The 26,227-nt window shown below is 37.2% G+C and overlaps 1 protein-coding gene across 4 annotated transcripts in view; it reads right to left on the bottom strand.

The window, feature by feature from the left end:
* The window catches only part of Arid4b (AT-rich interaction domain 4B), a 116,729-nt gene that overhangs the window by 52,328 nt on the left and 38,174 nt on the right, over window positions 1-26,227 (bottom strand). For all 4 annotated transcript variants that reach the window (XM_026788391.1, XM_013353132.2, XM_026788392.1 and 1 more), the window contains exons 3-8: window positions 20,325-20,435; window positions 16,464-16,529; window positions 14,675-14,765; window positions 11,982-12,061; window positions 7,466-7,557; window positions 1,700-1,838 (exon numbers count right to left, since the gene is read on the bottom strand). In XM_026788391.1, the coding sequence (XP_026644192.1) occupies window positions 1,700-1,838; window positions 7,466-7,557; window positions 11,982-12,061; window positions 14,675-14,765; window positions 16,464-16,529; window positions 20,325-20,435 (579 nt within the window). The remainder of the gene's footprint in view (window positions 1-1,699; window positions 1,839-7,465; window positions 7,558-11,981; window positions 12,062-14,674; window positions 14,766-16,463; window positions 16,530-20,324; window positions 20,436-26,227) is intronic.

Here is a 26,227-nt window from a genome sequence, read left to right as displayed (position 1 = left end):
TGACTAACAAATAAATATACAAGTCTGATACTCAGCCAAGTTAAGAAAATTTGGGAACCAAGGTGTTAACATGCCAAGTGTGGTGGCAACACTTCAGAAGGCACAGGCAGGATATCAGTAGTTCAAGGCTGTCCTCAACTACAACATCAAGTTTGAGGGCAGTCTTGTCTAAGACCTATCTGAAAAATTAAAAAAAAAAATCAAAAAACATGTATTAGGATTCTGAAACTGCAGCCCATGAACCTCAGTTTTCCATGATCTATAGATTTTGCAAATACACATACATTCATTCATATGGTCATCACATGTTATTTCCTGGTACCAACTAAAGAGAACAGTCACATTTTACAAACTTTGAATCACAACACTATAATTAATTAGGAGAACTTAATAAAGAATGAAAAGGGGGACCATGAAACCACCAAACTTGAGATTTCCTTACTTTAAAAAGGAAATGTACATCACTTATTTCTTAGTTTCCATTAAGATTAAATGAAATCTTGTCCCCAAAAAAGGGTAAAAACTACACTTTCACTGGATATTGTGACTCAGCCTAGTGATTCCAGCACATGGGAGGCTTAAGGCAGGAAGTTCTTTGGTTCAAAATCTGCCTAAATACGTAGGGGAAAAAAAAATCTTATCTCAAGAAGTAACAAAAGACAGGCTAGAAAGGTGCCTCAGTTAAGATTACTTCATGCTCTTCCAGCAGACCAAAGTTTCACTCCTAATACCCATATCATGTGACTCACATCCACTTGTAACCAATGTTAACTAACTTCATGGGTACCCTTGTACTTATGGTGTAGATTCACACAGAAACACAGACACATAAAATGATTTAAATTTAACTTTAAAAAAAAAAAGGAAGAAAGAAAGAAATTTCAAAAATTCTCAGGCTGGGAGATGGATCAAGTATTTGTCATCTAAGCATTAGGACATAATCTAGGATCCCTAGCAATTACATAAAGCCGGGAATGGCTGGCTAGTTGTGGCACCTGCCTTTAATCCCAGCACTCAGGAGGCTGAGGCAGGCAGATCTCTGAGTTCAAGGCCAGCTTGGCCTACAAAGTGAGCTCCAATGCAGCCAAGGCTACACAGAAAAATGCTGGGGGGGGGGGGGGAATCTAGCTAGGCGTGGGTGGTATACACAGGTAACAACAGCACTTAGAAGGTGGGAGGGTCAAGAATTTAAAGTCAACCTAATTACTCAAACAACTGGAGGCCAAACTCAACTATGTGAAACTTTGTTTTAAAAATGGAGGAGGGAAGTGAATGCCTCAACATTAAGGTGGCTTAGTGGGAAAGAGAACTTCTTGCTCCTGCACAGGACCCAAGTTCAATTTCTAGCAGCCACATGGCAGCTCTGATTCTGATTTCAAGGGACCCAGCACCCTCTTCTGGCCTTCAATGGTAGATATACATACATAAAAGCAAATATTCATACGCAGAAAATAAGAATAAATTTAATGTATGTTATGTATATAAGCGCTCTAACTGAATACAGAGCCAGCATGCTAGAAAAGGGCATTAGATCCCACTATATGGTTCTGAACCACTGTGTGTGTTCTGATGATTACACTCAGAATTAAGACCCACTACTCTTAACTGCAGAGCCATCTCTGCAGCTGCCCCCAAACACATATTTTTTTAAAAAAAGTAAAAAAAAAAAAAGTAAAACCTTTCATACTCAAATACTCACCAGTGCAGGAAACCATAGAGCTTTCTTTTTATCCAAACTAACATAATCTACACAAACAACTTTGCCTAGTAGCTCATCAGTCTGTTTCCTATCATCATCGTCGTCGTCACTGGATGAGGAGGAAGATTCCTCCTCTGGTCTAGAGAGAGGGGGAAAAAAATAAGACATTCTCATTTATCTTCATGAAGATATATAAACCAATAGTTAGCAGGCTATTTCAGAACTTCCCAACATTCCCCAAAAGCTAAAAATTAACTCTTTGAGATTTCAAATCATTCTCTAAACAGTAACAGCAAGCTTATCTTCAAACAACAGTACATCATATCCCCATAATCGTTTGGCTTTACTATTTTGAAAAAAATAAGGGAAAAGGAAGGCATAATAGTGCACACCTATAATTCCAACTGTCAGGAAGACAAGGAGGGAGAGCTGAAGTTTAAGATAGCCTGAGTTTCGTAGCAAGACTTGTCCCAAAAAAACAAAGATTAAGCAGAAAACCAGAATAGAACAATCAGTTCGCAAATCCTCAAGTTGAAGACCCATACTACACATCTCAGTATTCTTTTACAAGATAGGAGATCCCAGGGTCAAATTGCAAATGTTCAAAAAGATAGTCTTCTGGCAATACCATTACTGAGAAAACTTAAAAAGGGAGAAGCCAGAGGTTAAGAATACTGGCCATGCTTCCAGAAGAACAGGTTAGATTCTCAACACTGACAAGCCTCTCTAATCCCAGTCCCATGGGAACCGATACCACCTCTGGGGACAATGCATATACATAGTGCACAAAAATGTACGTATATAAACATACATACACACATACACGGATGCACGCGCGCGCGCGCGCGCGCGCGCGCACACACACACACACACACACACACACACACACACACGGACGCACTCACGCATAGGCCAAACACCCATACTCATAAAATAAAATCTACAACAAAAAGGCAGATTTTCTTTTTAACTGGAAGTCTCAGTGAGGGGCAAGGAGACAATCTAGTTAAGATACTACCATAGCAATCCTTAACAGATGAGCCTAGTTCAGCACACAAAATACACACATAATTCTTTTGTGTTGCTGTAAAATATCTCACAGGAACTGCACCGGGCTACTACATTAGAAAGATGTTAACTATCAAAGAGAAAATATCTGAAATCAGGTACTGTACTCTCTTGACATTAGAAAAAAAGTTAAATATAATTCTATAAAAAGGAGGAAAAGACAAAAAAAAAAAAGATACTTTATATTGAGTATCGTAACAAAAAAAAATCCACAATACTTAAAAAAAGATTTCTAACACTAATAGCTCAAATATAATTCTAGTTTCAACAATTCATTACAATTTCAGATAAGTCAGGACCAATTTCATACTTCATGTGTGGTAGACTTTAAAAAGATTAATTTTAGTAAAAAAATTAGTAATGTATAATTCTTAAAGTCAGAACCACTGGGTATATGAACAAAAGCAATCATAAAAGATAATGGTTTTTTTCCGATTTTTGCCAAAAAATAAACTATTAACAGGAATCAGAGATAGACCATTTGCCTTAGCATATCCAAAAGCCCTGGATTCAATCCCAACCTCCATATTTAGTTATTTAAAAAAATAGAAAGAAAAAGAAAATATAATCTGATCTTTATTTTTAAAAAAGGTACAAAAAATACTAAAAATATCTTTTGAAATCAGACAACAGCAAAGTTAGCAACTGTTGCACAATATTGTGAACACACTTAAAACTGTAACTAATAAATTTGTAAAAGGTTTATAATATGCAAACTAAAGTCACAGATCTGTAACTATGTAATTAAGACATTCATTTTCCAGAAAACTGTTAGCACTGTCATTGGGTAAAACTTACACTCATAAATAACCTTTATTAGGAAAAAAATCGTATATTTTGTTAGGCTTTATTTGTCCTCTGATGGGAAGTGACAGCAGAAGCTTGTCTTCTTATTCTACCAGTTAAACAGACTTTAAACAGGTTATTAAAAAGAAAAGCAGTAGCAAAACTAGAGGAGAAAAGTATGGAAACAGTCTATAATTCTAAACATTGCATTTTTTTAGGCAGAATAAAACATAAACCTCTGTCCAGAATAGGAACATAGTAAGGATAAAACTCAGTTCAGTTACACAGTAAGAACAATAACAACTAAGTTATTGTTAAATAATTACAAGGTCATCTTGAACTTAATTAGGATCAACTAAAGGCAGGCGTTAAATTAAGGGGAAGATATCAAAACAGTCAATTTCAGAATAAATGGTGGCAGATTAGCTGGTGTGTGGATTTAAAGTTGCTGAAAGAAAAAACAAAGGTAGTTCTACAATATTGGGACAATGAAGCCCTGAGAAACCTAGGGAAATATAACCTTACATTTGTACAAAAAGACATTGCTTATTTTGGTTGTTTGTAGCAAGGTCTCATTATATATCCCAGGTTGGTTGCAAATTTTGCTATCTATCTACTTCAGCCTCCCAAGAGCTAGGATGACAAGTAATCGCCATATCATGCCTGGCTAACAATATATTTGAAATGACCATTGTTACAACTACAATGAAGACCTTTTTCAATAGAGTAATTGAAAAGGAAATGAAGGTCACAAGAACTCCCTTAAGATTTAGGTCCAAAAATTTGTTGTAGAGATAAGAAACAGGAGAATGAACTCTGAGGAAATGTAGGTAAAGAGATGAAAATTTCAAACTGTGATATTTGTTTACGATGCTCATAAACTAAGGCAGAAAACACCAAGCAAGAACTGTGAGAACCCTCAGCAGTGAAGCCAACCAACCACAACAGTGAGAGGTAAGCAACAGCTAGTAAAACCAGTAACAAACAGGAGTGGACTTCATCTCAAAACCCCCAGTTTTCAGATGTCACACATGTCTAACACAATCCCAAAGCCCATCTCTCATTGCATGCTGAGATTCTTAAGAGAAAAACTAAAAACTACTGATTTGACAAGTTAATAAGAAGCAGCACCTACAAAATTCATTCTTATGTTCAATGTAGAACTGTTTTTTTCTTTAACATTAAAGACTTTCTAATAGATCTTTTAGCCATCTTAATAGATCAAATCTATGTGATATTCCATATTAAACCTATTTTGAATTTATTCTTTCATTTCTGGGATATCTGTAAAATGGAAAAAATACTGAAATTTTACTGCAATTTTCAAAATTAAAAAAAAATATATTCTTAGCTGAATGGTGGTGATGAATACCTTAAATCGCAGGTAGAGGGCGGTGTATTTCTGTGAGTTCCAGGACATTCAGGACACCCAGGGGGGAGATTTCTTTACATACTGACATTTGATCCTGATAGGTTTACATGTAAGTACATGGTAATTCTATTTAGTCCTTGCATTCTAGGTTTTGCACTGGGAATGCTCAGTAAAGTCTATCCAAATAGCCTCAAACCTGAATGTGCAAATCTAAAACACTTCATATATAAACTGTGTGTGTATGTGTGTGTGCACATGCATACATTAATTTATAATATAAATTAATTTAGTTTTCAAAATTCTAATAGAGTTTATACTATGACCCTGATTTTACAGATAAAAACTGAAGCACAGCATGAGAAGATTAACCTGCTAAAGCCACACAGCAGCAAGTGGCAGGACATACAAACTCAGGCTATCAGGCTCTATGCTCACACTAAGCTAGCTAGATAACTACAATCACCACTAAATGAGATTATCTGATGTTTCACACTCACCACTCTGGTATCACCAGTTAGTTATTAAAACATGAATATACTCTAAAAAATTATAAGAAGACTAATGATCAATGATAAAACATTAACTTATTAATTTTCAAAGCTATTAAAACATTCCACAAGCCAGGCGTTGGTGGCGCACGCCTTTAATCCCAGCACTCGGGAGGCAGAGGCAGGCGGATCTCTGTGAGTTCGAGACCAGCCTGGTCTACAGAGCTAGTTCCAGGACAGGCTCCAAAGCCGCAGAGAAACCCTGTCTGGAAAAACCAAAAAAAAAAAAAAAATATTCCACAATACACATGCTTCAATGAATACTTTGTGGCAATGTAATAATCCTCTCAAAATTCAAAGACAGCACATCAGAATTACAAATAATATTCACAATGAAGGTCATTCTTACTAATACCACCATATTTTTTCTTTTTTCTTTCTTTTTAAGGCACAGTGTTACTATGTAGCCTGGGCTGATCTCATGCCTCTGCCTCCCAGGTGCTGGTTTTAAGAGCATGTGCTGCTGCATCAGACCTAACATTTATTTTCAGTTTATTTTCCTCTGTTTGAAATATCCAATTTTAAAATGTCATACAGAGAATAATTTTTAAAAAAAGCTGTAACTCAAGTATACTAAAAAATAATCAATTCACCAGCAAAGTAACAAGACAAATTTTCTGGCAACTAAAGAAAACATTTTTTAGAAGATTCAGAGAATAAATGCATAAATCAAATTACAGTAAGATAGGAAAATAGGTAGCAATGAATATTTTTTCAAGGCAATAATTAGTGGTCTTCTAATTTCAGTCCTCAAATGAGAGTTTATTTACATTTAAAATTAATTTGGAAAGTAACTTAAGTACTCTAGCTAAGCAAAATCAAATTTTTCAGTTGAACAAGAAAAGCCTGTGGGACAAAGGTGAGCTCAAGCCCCAGTTCTCCTTCCTGTGTCTTAAAATAATTTCCTTAATCTCAAATTTTATTAATTTGTTTATTTACGTGTGCGTGTGTGTGTGTGTGTGTGTGTGTGTGTGTGTGTGTGTGTGTGTGTGTGTGTTAAGTATCCATGCGTGTACAGCAGTAAGGGAAGACAACCATGGAAGCCAAGTCATTGAATCCCCTGGAGCTGAAGTTACAGTAGTTGCCCAATGTGAGTACTGGAACTAAACTCTGGTCCTCTGAAAGGGAAGCAATAGTTCTTAACTGCTGAGTCATCTCTCCAGATACCTATCTATCTTCACAAGTAAGGTTGAAATTAAATAATATGAGTGTATTTACCCACCTTCCATCTAAAGGGTTCAGAAATAATCAAGATTTAATATCTGACTTTATATACTGAAAGCATTCACTTAAGGTTTTTAATAATTCAACATAGTATTTGCTTATAGTTGTTTAACAATAGTTTCAGATTATATTTTTTTGGAATTTTTTAGTCCAAATCATTAATTTTTTAAAGGAAATTTCTGAGAGAATAAATTTTAAAATTATATTGTTGTCCCATTCACTCCAACTTGTTTCTTGCTTCATAGAAGTTGTTTCCAACTCTTTAAGATATTTGTTTCATAGGTACTAATAAAGAAAACCACCACTACAAAAATAATAGAAGATGAAATTTTTTATCGATGACATTTGATAAATACAAAGAATTTAGGAGATTCATAAAAGAAAATTCATATCTGGTTTCAAAGTAAAAAGTAGGAGACAAAATGGTGACAAAGTAAGCAGAGCAGTCATAGGGAAGGGAGAAAACACCGTGGTGAAAAGCATGAAAACCAGCAAACGAGCTGATGGGGACAACTGACTAGTTTCACTCCAAAAGCAGCATCAATATATATGAAGAAATACCTGGAGTCAAACCCAGCTGTTAAGGCTGGAGGGCATGCATGGAGCTCAGGTCCATGATGAGGGGTGTGAATCGCTATTAGAACTGACATCACCAGAAGATCTCATGAGCATTTTTTTCAAATTACAATTTAAAAATCATAACTATTAAGACAATACTAGAAAGAGAAATGAATTCAAATTCACTAACAGTTATAAAAATTGACTTACATATGATTAGATCTTCTTCCTCTATTTGTTTTCTTTCCTATGACTGGAGTGCCAAAATGCTCAGGGTTGGTGAGTGGGAGCTGGTCTAGTGTCTGTGGGTGAGAACACAAACCCATCAAAAGTTATTACTTTGCAAGTGTTTTTTTTTTTTCATTTTAAACCAAACCAGTGAAATACTTATGTTTTAAAATAAAATTTTTTTCACTCAAAGAAGGGTAGGATACATCTTTCTTAATGAAAAAAAATTCTAGCTTTAAAGATATTAGAATAAAGATGAATGAGGCCATACTTGGAGAGAAGAAGAAGAGATGGAAAAAAAGCCCTGGTTGCCTGTATAGAAGACTCATTAGCTATTAGAAGGTCACACACACACACCAAAAAAATAAAATAAAATAAAATAAAATAATCCTTAAAATAGAAAATAACCAATAGCTTACTCAAAACACACATGTGAAGGAAGACTCCTACTTATAATGGTTCATTCCTAGGATAAGGCCAACCATAGCACAAAATTGTTCCTTGCCCTTAGCAAATCAGAATCCATTAAAAAAATTTTAATAAGTAACCAAACTAATCATCAAGAAAGATAAGCACCAGAAGCTTGAAAGGAGTCTCCAAAGAAGATATATTATAACTTGTCAAATGTTTTCTATAATAAATCTTTTCTAACAAAAATGTTTAAAAATAACTTTGAATATTTAATTTTTTGTTTTCCTTTTTAATCTATGTCACAGAATATAATTGCTGTTATGAAAATGAGTATTCCTTCCTTGATATTAATAACACATCTCACCAGAATGTTTTACTTTTCATGAGCTTCTCGTCCATTTTTCAGCCTTTATTTCCTGAAAAGTATATCTAAAAATCTAACGACGCTATGCTAATTAATGACCCTTAGATGGTCAGTATTGAGGATATGTTTATTTTCCTTTCACAAGATTGTACACGAGATTGTGAGCAAGCACACGCACACACATGCACACAGACGCTTTTATTCCTCCCTTTCCCACCAATAGAATGTTTGTTAGAAGATAGTTATCTGAGTGCTGGAGAAATGATGGGTTCCTGGGAAAACTGTCAGGACAGAAGTAAGGCTGAGGAGCTATTTAAGGTAAGATTTCTTAAAGTCACATATTAGAGTGTTATAAAAGGTGTCTGTGACAGAGCAGAGCACTTGTCAATCATGCACAAAGACTTAAGTTTGATAGTGAGCACCCTCCAAGAGAAACCAAATAAAGGGAAAGGAATACACAGATACAGCTTCTATATACTCTCCTTATCAAGCTTTAATATAGTAACATTACAAAATATTTCTCACTGCTTAACTAATATATTTTCCCCTCTAGTAGAGGGTAAGCTACTCAAGTAGACACCCATGTCCACACAGCTCCATCAGTGTCCTTAGCACAGCACTGGTACATGGAAAGGAGTTAATGCATTACACCCCTATATTCTAACTTTCCTTCAGCAAAACATCAATCAAAATGTCTATCTGCACAGACACAGAGAAAACACCCTCCTTGAAGGCATATTTCCTGTTCAACTATTTCAGGTTATACCTGCCTTATGAATCCAGCTTCAAATTCTCTTTTTAATTTAGCTTATTTCGAGACAGAGTTTCTTTGAGCACTGGCTGTCCTAGAACTTACTCTGTAGACCATGCTGGCCTTGAACTCAACCTGCTTTAACTTCCCAAGTACTGGGATTAACTGTGTGTGCCTCTATCACCTGGCTTAAATTTTTCTGATAAGAGAAAAACTATTATATTAGATATTTCTTTACACCAAGCCTTCATCAGGTGAAAAGTCAGGGTTTTAAGATCCCGTATTTACTTACTATCAGTAACCGGATATGTGTTCTAAGAGAATATTTACATATAAAACTCATAAATGAAGAAAGAGAATTTCATGATGTCACTTGCCCCAAATTAGTCTGACTTGTTACATGTAACCTTCAAAAGCTGGGTATGATGATTCAAGGCTGTAATCCCAGCACTTGGGAGAAAGATAAGAGGTTCATGCCACAGGTCAATACATTCCGGGGCTACAAAGGGAACAGCTTCAAAAGGTCAACAAAATAAACCTGTAAAACTAAGCCAAATTGTGATGGCACATACCTATATTCTAGCACATTGAAGAGGCTTTGGGGAGACAAGGCAGGAAGATCAGAACTTCGAGGTCAACCTTGACTAATTAGCAAGTTCAAAGTCAGTAAGTGCTGCATTGAAGAGACCTTGTCTCAAAGAACAGGGAAAAAACTCTCCTTCAAATACAATCCAATAATTATTCACTGAAGACTCTTGTATAGAAAACACTGCTGGGGAAAGGAGGACTCACCAAGAAAATGTGGCTATCCCCCTACAGCAGTTTAAATTTTATATAGGAGAAGTAAATAACAAAAAAGATCACATAGCCAGAATATTCCAGCAAAGTGCAAAAAGATAAAGGATGAGTTGACCTAATTTGGGCAAAAAGCCCATGTGATGTGGGAGTTCCTTGTGTGCTGTGATTACCATTAATGAATACAGAAACTGCTTTGGACCTATACCAAGGCAGAACTTAGACAGGGAAAGTTAGGCTGAATACTGGGGGGAAAAGGGCAGAGTTAGGAGACGCCATGGATCTGCCGTGCTGAAACTTTGCTAGTAGGCCACAACCTCGTGGTGATATACAGATTAATAGAAATGGGTTAAATTAATATATAAGAGTTAGCCAATAAGAAGCTAGAGCTAATGGGCCAAGCAGTGACTTAGTTAATATAGTTTCTGTGTGATTATTTCAGGTCTAAGCTAGTTGGGCGGCCAGGAACCAACAAGCGGCTCTCTCCTTGCAACATCCATGGAAGATATTACACAGCAGAAAGCATTTTTGGTGGCCTTAAGAGAAGATTCCAGCAAATGGAGAGGATCTGGACTAAACAGGAATCAAAACAGTACAAACCACAGTTTGGAAACATCAAGCACTCTAAAAGTATAGGGAGTGATAGACTCTGAGAAATTTCAAATATAAATGGTGATTCAATTGTTGAGGGAAGCTTAAGTATTTTCAATACAAAACATGGTCTAATATATAAGTAAGTAATACTTAAGTGTCCCATAACATGCACTCTTATTAACGAAGAGGACAAAGGTATGACAGTTCAATCACACTATCAGCCACTTTTAACAGAATGAACTGGACCAAGCATATCATGTTACTTTGTGATGCTGACTCAAGCTTCCGAGTTCAGATCCTTGACCCAGCTTTTAAGTAAAGAACTGACTTTGGTGCTAGAAAGCACTAGTCTGACTAGTTCTGTCCATCAGTCTCCTACAGACAATTAATCAGGGGTAATTAACAACAGTAATCACAAATAACAGAGACTGTAACAATGTACATAAGTCACTTAGCAAAGCCTCTGGTAGATGAATGTACTTCATTCAGAAATCTGACTAACGAGAACTCAGCTCCCTTCCTGTGCCGGGCACTATAGCAGGAACTATGATCAAAGCAGCAAAGAAGACAAATCACCTGTTTTTTCGATACATGCTACCTAAGAAGGCAAACCTCAAAAACAAACAAATAAAATATACAATTAAATGTCAGTAAATGATTAACATTATGAAAAAAGAGAACTCAATGTAAAAGGATAAAGAGGGTGACTTCGGAAAGGGAAGTCAGAGAAAGTTATAGCAATGTTAATATGAAGTAGTTCCTGACTGCTTGTCATCTTTATAGCAATAAACTCTTCTTTTTTAAGTATTTTTATTAATTCTTAAGAAGCCTTTAAACTCTTACACAACCTGAGTGGGATAATAAATCAGACACTTCTTTCTCACAATTATTTATGAATTACATAAAGTTATATAGAAAGTCAGGCATAATGGTACGATGACTATAGTCCCAGCACCCAGGATACAGAACCAAGAAAATCATGAGTTCAAGCCCAGCCTGAGAAATCTCTATTTAAAACTAAGGAAGTAAAGGAGAGAGGAGGGAAGAAGGAGGGGAGAGAGAGGGAGGGGGAGAAGAAGGGGGAGGAGGGAAGGAGGGAGGGAGGGAGGGAGGGAGGGGCAGCCTCAAGGTGACTAAACAAGCCTGTTATTTTCTTCATGTAAAAGTACTAAAATGCTTTAAACAATAAAGAAGACAAAATTTGGTGTCTGAACTCAGGACTTTCAATATAGTTCGCAGATCACATCAAAATGGCATTTAAGTACTCAGGAATTTCCTGATTAACAGGTTTGTTCATTGAATTGAAAAAGCAGAACTTTACTCCCTCCGTACAAAATACATCAAGCCAGCTATAGTGGAGAGCTTTGATCCCAGTGCTCAGGAGGCAAAGGCAGATGGATCTCTGTGAGTCTGAGGGCAGCCTGATCTACATAGAGAGTCAAGACGGCCATAGCTACATAGTTAGACCATGTCTCGAAGGAAAAAGAAAAAAGGGAGCAGAGGAAGGGAGGGAGGAAGGAAGAAAACCCTGAGAGAGGGGGAGAGAGAACTCGTAGATACGCACATTCACTATGATCACTTACTTCACTTTCAGCAAAATGCCTCTCTCCTTTCAAGCACAACGAAGATCGTCTCAGTGTCTTCTCATCTCCATCATCAAAAACTGTGTGAGGGAGTAAAAATGGAAGCAAACTGAGAAACTTTTTTAAGATTATCAAGTGATGTCAGAAATCATTCAATTTCCTGTGTGCAAATAGTCTCATTTTTAAGAATTACATTTGGATGGAATTCAGTTCACATTTCATATTTTCTAACAAATGACTTTAATTATAGTTAATAGAGTAGTTTGCTGTTTCTAGCAAAACACATCTTAAATATGTATGTCTTAGGCCTCTGTGTGTGTGTGTCTTATGCCAGTGAAATGGTTCAGTGGATAAAGGTGCTTTCTGCCAACACCTAAAGACCCCAATTCACAGTAGAACAGAAAATGTACACATGCTCGCTCTCTTGTGTTCTCTCTCTCTCTCTCTCTCTCTCTCTCTCTCTCTCTCTCTCTCTCTCTCACACACACACACACACACACACACACACAGTATTTCAAGAGGAAACCATTTAAATATTCATTAATCCCTCTCAAAACGATTAAGAAAAGAAAAGCAAATCTTCTGCTGGCAGACAACCATAGATTCACCTCAGATATGGGAAGTTCAACAAATTTAAAGACCATTTGTCCCCTCCCCTGAAAAAAATACCTACATCTACATTACAGTAAGGTTCCTCAATCTGAACACTCCCCACACACAAATTTTACCAGACAAGCTGCTATATGACAACCTAACCCTATGCCTTACAAAATGGGGAACTCCACCCAAGAAAGACTCCATTCCCAGATGTCACAATCAAAACTGTTTCCAGATACTGCCAAGTGATCCTTGAGGGGACGAAACTATGATTTGCTGAAGGTCCTACAATGTTTGCTATGACTTATGGAGGCATTAACTTACTTGACTGTGATAACTGTGTCACCACTTGAAAATTGCTGAACATACAGAACACATGTCTATTTATGTCGGGTGGTAATGGCACACACCTTTAATCCCAGCACTCAGGAAGCAGAGGCAGGCAGATCTCTGTGAGTTCAAGGACAGTCTGGTCTGCAAGAGCTAGTTTCAAGACAGGCTCCAAATCTACTGAGAAACCCTGTCTCGAAACTAACCCCCCCCCCAGAAAAAAAAAACCTTCAAGAAACCCTATATTCCTTAGAATATCCTGTACAGTTTCAAATAAAATTATCATATCTGAACTTTAAATTTTTATTACATTTGTTCTCTGACCTCTACACACATGCTATAGTACACATTCTGTCTGTTTGTCTGCCCCTCTCTCTCTCTGACACACTCACACACACACACACACACACACACAAATACAGTGTGACAATAAAATTATCAGAACTGAAGTTTAAATTTTTTTATTACATTTGTGTGAAAGCGTGCATTTTTGTGTCCTAATTAGGGTTACTGTCACTGTGATGAAACACCATGACCAAAAATAACTTGGTGAGAAAAGGGTTTGGCTTACATTTCTAACTTATACATAATAGTCCATCACCGAAGGAAGCAGGACAGGAATTCAAAAAGAGCAGGAACATAGAAGCAGGAGCTGACGCACAGGCCATGGAAGGGATGCTACTTACTGACTTGCTCCACTTGTCTTACTCAGTCTGCTTTCTTATAGTACCCAGGACACTAGCCCAGGAGTGATCCCATCCATAATAGGCTGGTTCCTCCCATGTCAATTACTAAGTAAGAAAAGCCTTACAGGCTTGTCTTATTATTTTCTTAGTTGAAACCCCCTCTTCTCCAAAGTCTCTAGCCTGTGCCAAGTTTACATAAAACTAACTAGCATAGTTATGTGTATGTGTGCAGACTTGCATGCATATACCACAGATCAGAGGACAACTAGCACAAGTTGGTTCCCTCCTTCCACCATGAGGATAACAAGGATGTAACTCTGGTTCAGGTTTGATGGTGACTGTCTTTATACAGAGGACCACTTCACTGGCCCACAGCACTAGAAGGCCGGGACGAGAGGCTTGTGAGTTGAGGCCAACCTGGCCTACAAATTCTGATACACTACACAACACACACACATGCATACAAGCGCAGTGTGCACTAGCATTCAACTTGACAAAAATTTCAAAGGATTAGTGGAAACAGTCTGACAAGGACTGGGGAAACATATTCATATACTATTGGTTATTTTCAAGACAGGCAGGCAGTTTTCACTCAGGTTAAAAAGCACATGTCCCTTCAACTTCTATTTACTCCTTCCTCAGTGCACAAGAAAATATCAGGATGATATGCACACAATGAACATTCATCTATTACTGTAACAGCAAGACTAGCAGAACTGAAAATGAGAGTAAATCTAGCCACTAAAAGAAACTCTGTTATACAACAGGTTGGACAGCTAACACTACTAAACTCTGCACTTAGAAATGATGAAGATGGAGAAACAAGTTTCTTTAACATGTGTGTTGAAGTGAAAATGAGAAAAATCCAACACACTCTATATACTAAATAATTTCAAATTATATGTACATATGACAGCTTAGAAATATTTTTTAAGATCTAGAAGATAACCAATACTAGTAACAGCATCTATGACATTAGTTAAGGAAAATTAATCCAGGAAATCTGGCTTTATCTACATTGTTGCAACATATATTTTGCACGGCTAAAAATGAATTTTTAATAGAAAATTACTGTCTTACCTACAGTGTACCAACTTGCATCTGTCAGTTTATTGATAACAGCTTCCTGATAGGCACCATCAAGATTCTTCACTTCTACAATAGCTCCCACCTAAAATATTATTTAAGTATTAGAAAAACTTTTTAAAGACAAATGAACCAAAAGGCAATAAATAATAACACCAAACCTTGGTTGTTTTTTTTTAATGAATACATGGTGAATGAAACAGTTACTGGTTTGATCTGTGTTGAAGATGCCTGTAGTTTCATTGACAATACTTTTCTACCTATTAACAGTGAAAATTCTCATATACCAGATAAATGTATTTAAGTATTACTAAAAAAGCACTTTTACCCCTATAGGCCTGTAAAGGGGTCTTGAGAACTCCCAGGGGTCATTACAGTGTGCTGAGAAGCACTGCCTGTGAAAATAACTGTCTTTCCTTCACCTTTCTTTCAAGAAAGCTGATGATGGACAGAGGTAATCAAAAAAGTCCTGAGCTCTCCTTAAGGGTTAGACTGTGCCACTGCTGACAAGCATTTACAGTACTTTCTATCTGATCATAAAAATGCTGGTATTTACACTTGCAAGGTCCTTATAGTGGTTATTAAACAGTCCTGATGGTAGATACCTATGGGCCAGTGCCAAAATATAGCAAACCAGAGAGCAAAGAACAATGGCTTTGTCTAGGATGAGTTTGTGTACTGACAATCCAAACAGCACATCTTCTCCACCTGTAGCTGTGAACCTGTCTGAATCTTGGCACTGACATTAATGCTTGTAAAACTAGAATAAAATTACTTCTTTTCTTCAGTTTCCTCTTCTATAGAGTTGTTCTCAAGACTACATAAAATACTAGATGCAAAATGATTGGCACAGCACTAGCACACATTAAGTGCTAAGTGGTAGCTAAAGTCATAACTGTATATAATTTGTCTTCTGGTCCTTGCAAGTAACAAATGGGTACATGAAATATTAAAGATGATGCCTACAAAACAGAAATGATGTGAAATTGTTTTTACAAGCCAAAAGTTAGTAATAAGAAACATTTTTATTTTTAACAGAAGAGTTTTAGAAGTCCACAGTTCCAAGTAAGATACTTTTTTCTGCAAAGATCTACAAGATGCTTCTTCATTCTTCTTAGTATCCCCTAGAATTCCTCAAGCCTAAACATCGGTCAACCTCAGACATAGTGGTTTCCCAAACTCCCTACAGCTGGCTTACTGGCAAACAAGAAGGCAAAATAATATCTATCCCACCAGTGAATGAAGAACAAATGGGTCAACCTCCCAGTTACCCGCAGAAGATTTTATCTGCCAGCAGGTGGCTCCAAAATCAAGAGTTCTGGATTTTGTCTTAATTTTCTCACATTTTAGAGCATAGCTCTTACATCTTACACCTCTTATTCCTGGAAAACCCATTTCTGCAGTAAAGGAAAACCTGTATGAAAGCAGTCACTGCCTCTTTGTTGTTCATTTTATTTTAAAACTGATTTTACTATTATTTCAGATGATTTAACAATAAGTACACCCCAATTAGGAAAAGCTATATATCAAATTAACAATGAGCCGGGCGGTGGTGGCGCACGCCTTTAATCCCAGCACTCGGGAGGCAGAGGCAGGCGGATCTCTGGGAGTTCGAGGCCAGCCTGGTCTACAAGAGCTAGTTCCGGGACCGGCAACAAAGCTACAGAGAAACCCTGTCTCGAAACCCCCCCCCCAAAAAAATTAACAATGAATAGCCAGTGAAATAAAAGGAAAAAGAACAAGTATCAGTCTCCAGTCAAAACTGAGGAAAATAATGACTCACCTTCAGTGGGCCCTTGATGTGATCATCCTGAACCTCCACTGTTGAAGAATCATGTCTAAAGGTCACCTAGAAAAATATGAATCCACTGATCAAATTCACATGTGTGCACGCATACACACAGAGACACACACAAAACAATATTAGCTCATCTATGTACAAATAACACAGACTAAATAAAAATCACCTAGCCTAAATGAGACCATTTTCAAACATCAAACGGATTAATAGAAAACTTTTTTAAACAGATTTTCTTTTCAAAATGAAAATAACCACTGACAGACACAACACCTATAAGGCTGGTTGTCCTATCCATCATACTGTATTCTACCACTGATTACTTTAGCTATACAACTTTTGTCCTTAAAATTTGAGGAGAGGGGCTGGAGAGATGGCTCAGTGATTAAGAGCATTGCCTGCTCTTCCAAAGGTCCTGAGTTCAATTCCCGGCAACCACATGATGGCTCACAACCATCCGTAAATGAGGTCTGCTGCCCTCTTCTGGTCTGCAGACATACACATAGACAGAATATTGTATGCTGTATACATAATAAATAAATAAATATATTTAAAAAAAATTTGAGGAGAAGTAGTAATGGTCTTAACCTATCAGTAATTGTATCATTTTGTGAAGGCCTAATTTAATAGTAAGCAGCGGCTACAAACTTGCTTTTTCTGTTGTTGTGTTTAGAATTCCCACCACCACCACCACTCCTTAGATATGGTGTCTCTGTGTAGCTCTGGCTGTACTAGGACTTACTCTGTGGACCAGGCTAGTCTCAAATTCAGAGATCTGCCTGCCTCTGCCTCCCACCGCCTAGCTTTGCTTTGGATTTTTCGAGGCAACAGCTCACTATGTGGCTCAATCTGGCCTCAGGCTCCTTAGTGCTTGGATTACAGTGCTTGAATTACCACGCCCAATAGCCACAACAGTTACTCAGAACTAAGAATCAAATTCAAGGATCAAATTTAATATCCAACATAGTAGCTCAGAGGTAGAGTACTTAACACAGAAAGCCCTTGACTCGAATCCCCTACATGGAGAAGAGGCATAGAATCACCCCTCAAAACTCTATTCCCCTTTTGTTGAAAACAAAACCAATAAACAGAAAGTCTAAATGGTTCAGGATGATATAATTAAAATATCATAGTGCTAAGATTCAAATATTGCTAGTCTTTCCCAGAACTTTTTATACTTTGTATCAGTACTATGGAAACCAGAGAAAGGAAAAATGGTAAGTTGAAAAAAAAAATATTTTTGGCTAGATCTCCCTATGAACCTCAGGCTATCCTGGAACTCCTATATAGACCAGGGTGGCCTCAAAATCAGAAATCTGCTTGCCTCTGCCTTCCAAGTACTGTGATTAAAACCACGAAGGCCAGAAAAAAAATTTATTTGGCTGGTTAAAAAGCATCATAGAACCAGGTAATATAATGTGTGCCTTTAATCCCAACACTCAGGGGGCAGAGGTAGGAGAGTATCTGTGAGTCCAAGCCTAGCCTGGTCTACATAGCAAGTTCCAGGACAGCCAGAACTACATAGACTCTGTCTCAACAAACAAAAATAAAAAAGAAGATGCAAAAAAAAGTACCATATTCAATACTGACATGGTTCTCTTGAGCTCTATATAAAAGAATTCTTTAAGAATTGATGCATAGCCAGGTGGTGGTGGTAGGAGCACAGACCTTTAATCCCAGGTGGATCTCTGTGAGTTGTAGGCCAGCGTGGTCTACAAAGTGATTTCCAAGGCAGCCAGAGCTACACAGCAAAATCCTGTCTTGAACCCCACCCCCCTAAAAACTGATGCATTAGCATGTTCTTTAGTAGAGTCTTGTGGTCAACAGGAACGGGCCAACTATGCAAAGAGATTTTTTATATATACCCAGCATTCCATGCATTTCAGTGTGACAAAAAAGCAGCATTAAGCCGGGCGGTGGTGGCGCATGCCTTTAATCCCAGCACTCAGGAGGCAGAGGCAGGCGGATCTCTGTGAATTCGAGACCAGCCTGGTCTACAAGAGTTAGTTCCAGGACAGGAACCAAAACCACAGAGAAACCCTGTCTTGGGAAAAAAAAAAAAAAAAGCAGCATTAAGATTAAATCTTAACACAAGAATCCCGACATCTTCAGATAACATGTGGTATGGAATAAATGGCCAAAGATTAAAGCTAATAGTAAAAAAATGTATCACCAAGTACCAAGTCTGCTTAAAATGTATTCTCTTTGTTTGAGACAGGTGTATCTATGTAGCTCTGACTGCTCTGAAACTCCCTATATAGACCAGGCTAACCTAAAATCATAGATATCTGCCTGCCTCTGCCTCTGCTTCCCAAGTGCTAAGACTAAAGACGTATAACACCAACACCCCTGCCTGACTCAATAAACGGATTTTTATTCAGGATGATGGTGACAAATAACTGGGTGCTCAGGAAACACAAGTAACAATATCAAACAGAACAGGAAATGTCACCGTAAGAGCACCCACCTAACCACATTACAAAGCAACTCCAGGCGCCAACGTGTGAAATGTAAGAGGTGGCAGGGCCAAGATGAGCATCCTTTGGCTTCAGTTAACTTAGAGGAATTATCACATAGTTTTTAGCCATATAGAAGTCAGAATTGCTCAGGAAGCTTTAGCATATGCTTAAGAGAAACACTCAGACAGCAAGTACAACTTCAGGGGAAATATCATACTTCTTCCACTTGGTTAATTATTCAAATCAAGGGTTGCATGGTTATCTGTTCATCTACCATGTGCACCCTCCTATCTCCACTCTCTTTGCATCTAACAGAGTACTCTGAAAGGTCACAGCACCCAGTACATTACTGGCAAGTGAGTAGGTACCCATAACGCTAAAATGTTTCACAGGTTCTTAGTTTTCACTGTCCTGAATTTTCAAATATAAAGGCATCTTTCTTCTATTAAACACACATTCATTCATTCATCTACTCATACTTTGTGCCGCTATCTTCAAACCCAGGGCCTTGCTCAGGACAGGCAGGTGTTCTACCACTAGGCTATCTATCTAGTCCCTTTCTCCTGCTTTTGAAGAGAATCTATGTTCTCCACGCTGGTCTCCAATTCCTAAGATGAAATGATCATCCTGCCTCCACATTGTAAATAATTGGTACCATAGTTGTACCTCACCAGGCTTATGTTAATTTCCTAAAAATGAAAAACAATTAAATTTATATTTGTCCATTAACTAAGTCAAAACTCAAGTAGTTCAAAAAGATTTTCTTCCAAAAAGGCTGAGGGCCAAATGTCAGGTGCCATACACTTCCAATTCCAACACTACAAAGGTTGCAGTTTGAAGACTGCTGTGAGTTCAAGGTCAGCCTGGGCTATGTACAGCAAGACTCTATCTCAAAGCAAAAGGGAAGGGAGAGGAAGAAAAGATGGGCTGGGGATCTTGCCTAGTATTTCCAGGGCCCACAATTCCATCCAGGATCACAAAAAGGACGGTGAGATGATATTTTGCTATAGGAGGAAACAGTTCTGGTTGGCTAGAAACTTGATATAGAAACCAGGCTGGCCTATGCCTCCTGAGGACTAGTATTAAAGGAATGTATCCAGCCACTGTTTTCATATAATAAAACTAAAGAATCAATTAGATGGTTTCTAAGATCTTTTCTAACACTAAAATAGTAACCCAAAAGAACCAAGTCTGCAGTGAAATTATCAGCTGTGATAAGCAAATTTTATTCCAATTTGAATATTTTAAAACCACAAATATTGTTTAGTTTAAGAATGGTTTATAGCCACCACTTTTAAACACTCATTTTGCACAAAAATAATTTTTAGATTTTTAGACATAAAGAATCAAATATTTAATGACTATTAAATTACAAATAATACTGTACCTTGACTTTGACAAGTCTTTTTGCAGTCTTGATCTTGGCTTCACAAAAGGCTCCTCTGTATTTGGCACTCACATCAGTGCCCACTGTCAAATAGGGAGGCTCATCGAGGGCCTAAAAAATGCAAAGAAATAAACGTGGTTTACACTGCTTAATTTTCCCCCTACCATCAGGTTTCAGAATATATCTAATCTTGTTATAGCAATTTAAGCTATAATAATGAAGTGTACTCTAAACAAGCCATCTATAAAGTATTATGAATTAAAAAAATACTATGAATTAAAAATAATAACATGTATCAAAGACTAATGAAATGTACATCATGTAAAATGAAGACATTTTTCCCTGTTAAACACATATGGTTCATAAGATCACTCACAGATGCAGCCTTCTATTTAATGTTCCCACCATCTATTCATTCATTGACTTACTAAAATATATAGTTATTATATGACCACTCAATTTGCTAGTTAGAGGATCTTAAATCTCAAAGCACAGACAAATGTCTTCTAACAGGTTACACCTTGTAGCCATCCAGATTCAGAATGGTTCTGTTCTTTATCTACAGAACTCTAAGACAGAATAAAAGGCATACATGTGTTCCCAACTATTGCTAAAAGCCACATGACGTAATCCATCCTGTACTGTCTCAAACTACTGGCAGAATGCTTTAATATAGATTCACTGTTGGTCTGTTCTTCTCTCTTAAATAATATACTGCTCACTTGTGGTTTTGATTTTACTGGTTCTAATCTGGCTGCTCTGATTTTTACAGTAGGCTGCATTTTTGCACTGGGTCTTACATTCATCAATTCCATAGTCAAAGGAAGATTATGCAATAAGCCTTTCCCCAAGTTGTCTTATAAGAAGTATTAACAGCCTAAGATGTTCACCAAAAAGAGGCAGCAACAGTTTGGAAAAATTCATTATTAAATAATCCCTCTGCCTCCTCTTTTAAAACTTCATAAATATGCTAAAAGGCCTAAAAAGCCCTACAATAAAGACAAATACTCAAAACTATCAGCCAGCATGTCCTAATCTATTTGTCCAAACTCTTTCCATCTTAATATCATTAAAACCCTCCAGAAAGCCCAAAAAGCTTCAATCATGCCATGAGCACCATAACTTAGGTCACCTGTAGCATGGAAACGTCAATCTAAGCTCACCCCACAATGTTTTAGCTAATGAACAGCACAGAGCACATATTCCAAAGTGACAACCAAGTGCTTGCAACTTTAATATTTCTACAATGGCATTCACTTCTGGCTACAATTAGGTATACATGTGCTCTAGGATAGCTATGAAGGCAGCCCAACATACCAACATAATTTATAGATGAAAATATCTTATGTCAAAAAGTTGGATAGCCTGATATATATTTCACGAACCTAAAAAAAAAATGTCTATGGCCATACTAACATCCTGAACACACCTGATCTTGCCTGATGCTGAGAGCTAAGTAGGATCAGGCCTGGTTAATATTTAGATAAGAGACTACTGGGAATACTGAGTACTGTGGGCTTTAAAAAAAAAGATCTTATGATATACAACCCAGGTGGGCAATGAAATTAAGAACCACTTTTCTCAGTCTGTCAAGTAGAAATTACATGTATGTGTCACAAAATGTTTTGTACTGCTGTTTGTTCTTTAAAACAGGATCTCTGAACCTATGAAGCCCTGGTTGGCCTGGAAATAGCTATGTAGACTAGGCTGATCTCAAGATCACAGATCCATCTGCCTCTGCCTCCAAGTGCTGGGATCAAAGACATGACCACCATACTGAGACTGAAAAATGTTTTGTTTTTTAATAAATCTAGTGTACACTTTTAATTTTTAAAAATATTTTAGTGTGCATAGTAAGTTTGTACCACAACATTTGTGAAGATCAAATTTGTGGGAGTCAGTTATTTTCTTCCAGCATACAGGTTCCAGATCAGGAGGCTTGGCAACAAGCATTCTTACTAATATGCTTTCTTAACTTAGAAAATGTCTATGAGTCAAGCAGTACATTTAGGCTGTAATATGAGTGAAGAACCACTTCTTCATTGTTATTAATGTTTTAGTGTTGACTATAATTTGGTAACTTTATGTTGCTTTTTACATATTTTCATGTGTTTGGAATGCATGTATGTCTATGGACCCTATGTGTTCAGTGGCTATGGAGAACAGAAGAGGACACCAGATACCTTCAGACTGGGATTACAGACAGTTGTTGAGACACCATGTTGGTGCTGGTAATCAAACCCCAATCTTCTAATAGACCAGACAGTATTCTTAATCATCTCTCTATCTCCTTTACGTTGCTCTTTTAAGGTTCACAAATATATATCTCCTACCAACCCACCTTAGCCCTCTTAAAATACCATTTTCCTTGGCCAAATTCTATACAGAATGGATTTAGTGGTTTTATTTTACAAAAAATAAGGAAAGGGAAAGGTATCGATCTTTAGTAATAATCATTACAGAACACACATATAAAATCATCACATTGTATCTTGAATACCATCTTTATCAAGTGAATTTGCAAGTTAAACAGGAAAAAACTTGAAGAAAATTTCAATTCATTTTGTGATTAAGCAGTTATGTAGGGACAGTCTTCAGTACCATATTAAAACTACTTTCCACAACTCACAACTTGCATTAGCAATGCATCCTTCCTCCCCTGCTGGTCAGTAACATTTCATTCCACAGAGAAATAGTATCTAAACAAAAACTAATGAAGAACCCCAAATTCTGAGCTATAGAAATAGTCACTAAAAGCTACCCATTTGGACCTGGGAAGATGACTCAGTCGGTAAAGAAACTGACACCCAAGCATCAACCTTAGGTTTTTGATCCCAAAAACCCACATGCAAAGTCTGGTGTGTAGCTGCAACTCAGGCCTTAAAGAAGATGACGGAGATGCTCCTGAAGTTATTGGCCAGACAGCCTACCAAAATTGATGTGTTTCAGGTTTAGTACGAGACACTGGCTCAAAAATTAAGATGGAGAACAATAGAGACGCTAGATGTCAACCACAGGTCTTTATATACACAAGCACCCAGCACTCATGCACATTTGGATAGTGCTTCATATGTGTACCTACACGGAAGCAAATAAATATTTCACAAGGAAACTTTGGGAGTGGATAAGAGGACTCTGTGTATAAAGATCCTATACCAAGTCTCACAATCTAAGTTCAATCTCCAGGACCCAAGGTATAAGAAAAAAAGCAACCAAAAACCCTCCCCCAAGTTGTTATCTGACCTCCACAGGTACAGCATGGTCAAACTTTCATAAATAATGTTAGTAAAGACAGTAATCATGGAATCTGTCATTAGTTGATCATTTGCTAACAGCAGACTTGATTAACTACACAGACCTTCACAGCACCAAGTCAAGGTCCTAATCTCAGATAATAATAGATGGGTTGGTTACTTTACTAAACCTATCTACCCTTTAATTTGCATATCATAAAAATAAAGGCATTATCAGTAACGACTGAGGCCTAAAGTAGTTAGCTACTAACAATATCATTATGAAGCTTTCTATGTGGGCAAATCAGAAATTACATCAATACAAACACATGTGGCTACCTCCATTTTACCTTTGTAGTATTTCAGAAGCAAACCTCACTTGAAATGACTGCTCAACATAAACTGTTGCAAATTTTTAGTACTAAATCAAATAATAAAGTTCAAGATAATTGACATGTATAATGATTTCAGAAGTACAGAATTAATCAAAGACATCATATTATAAACAGAGTAATATATATAATAACCACAGTAGTTTGGTATGTGACTGAAAATATTCCAATCAAAGTCTGTATCAATGCATGGCAATGCACACCTTTAATCCCAGCATTCCAAAGAGAAACAAAGGTGTGTCTCTGAGTCTGAGGCCAGCCTGGTCTACATAGTGAGTTTCAGGCCAGCTAGGGCTAAATGGTAAGACCCTGTCTCTGAAAAAGAAAATAAAGATTCCTTTTTGTTCATTTCCAAACTGGTATGTACTATGCCTTTTAACCTTTTAACTGTTCCTGCACATAACCTTAAGCTGGCTGCTACCAATTATGAACTCATCAACAACTATACCATCTACTTCCCTTCCCACATCGTCTTAAACATTATTGGGTTTTTTGTTGTTGTTGCTGTTTTTCACAATTTTAAATAGTTGCATTTAAATATTATGATAAATTTCATTTTAACATTTTCAAATATGCATATAATATACTTTGATCAATCACATTATCCATTATCCATACTTATATCTATGCTCTTATTACTTTTAAAGAAACCCCAGGTATTGCATTAATAAAAAAAAAATCTTATCTGTAGTGACTGGGATTCAGAGTTAAATTCTCTTGTATGGGCTGGAGATATGGCTAAGCATAAGAAGCTACATGTAGCTCCACAACACACATATACAAAGCTGGATGTGGGGATGCATATGTGTGGCCCAGCATTGGAGGGTATAGAGAGACAGGTAGATCACAGGGCTCACTGATCAGCCAGGCAAGTCTAAATGCCCAGTATCCTGGTTTGGAGAAAGACCATTTCCCAAAAAAATTAGGTAGAGGAGCTTGCCAAATGGCTTGGTGGGTACAAGCACTTTCCTAGCAAGCCTGACCTGAGTGGTCAGACTTCCCTAGAAGTCACAGAAAAGTAGGAGAGAACCGACTCCATGAACGGGTCCTCCAACCTCCACACACTCCATGTGGCATGCACACCTTCCTGAATCATACATACATTTGAAAAGTCATTTTTATTACTAAAATATATTTATAAGGTAAAACTCATTAAGGGAATATACCAAACATCTACTCTCTGGCCTCCAAACATGTATACATGGGTAAATGTATATATAAAACATCTATATCCCACACTTTTATATTAATAAAAGACAACATAAAATATTAGGAATACAACACCAACCTCTGTGGGGGTGTAACTCAGTGATAGAGCAGGAGTTTTGCTTAACTCTATCCCCAGCACCATCCATCCCAAAAAGGGCAGATTCCTCAATGAAATACCTAGGTTCAAATCTACCAGTTTAGAGCTAAAAGGATCATTGCAAATATACACACACAAAAGATACATAGTATATATAACAGCTCTTGCACATAACCATATTGGGTTAGGACCTCTATGGCTCAAATCACTTACTACCTCACAGACATGAAAAGCAACATATTACACACCTGCAGTATTTAGAACTGACCAGTAAACACTGCAAAACAGACTAAACAATTTACATCCTTAAAAAGTGTCATTAAAAAATAATTCCTATATAAAGAACAGGTTTTATCATCTCTTTCCCAAACTGTGTGTGTGTGTGTGTGTGTGTGTGTGTGTGTGTGTGTGTGTGTGTGTAAATGATTCCTTTAGAAAAGTCTCCCTTGCTCAATTCACTGATGACATAATTGTGCTGTCTTCTAGTAGTAAGAGTTGCTAGGTCTCTACAAGGCTGATAACTAATGAAGTGCACCATGATCCGTTAGTGTAGCAGAAATCAACCAAGACTGAGCTGCACAGCTATTCTGAGACTAATGTACTCTGGCCTAAAGCAGACACACATAAAGAACTATGTCACTAGGTTAACCAAGACTGCTCTGACTAAGAGGACTGACAGTTATGCAGGTATGTGTATCTATATGGTCAAAGAAAACAAAAACTTCTTACCTTCTCTTTTTGTTCTGTTTCTCAGATTTTAGTCAGTAATATAGACCATCTCGAAGGCTAAAAATAAGATGTTTTTAAGTAGTACCTCCACACCACAAAGGAAATTAAACCACTAAATTATCATCCCTTTGTTTGGCAAACCGAACAGTTTTCTAGTTGCTAAGGCAACAGCTATTTCACAGTTACCCCATGTTGCTTAAACAATTATTTTTCTAGTCAATTTACCAAATGTCCCCCCCCCCC

Source organism: Microtus ochrogaster, unplaced genomic scaffold (assembly GCF_000317375.1).
Source record: "Microtus ochrogaster isolate Prairie Vole_2 unplaced genomic scaffold, MicOch1.0 UNK2, whole genome shotgun sequence".
Lineage (NCBI taxonomy): Eukaryota > Metazoa > Chordata > Mammalia > Rodentia > Cricetidae > Microtus > Microtus ochrogaster.
The sequence above is the reverse complement of the archived record's forward strand: the minus strand, read 5'-3'. Positions and strand labels throughout refer to the sequence as shown.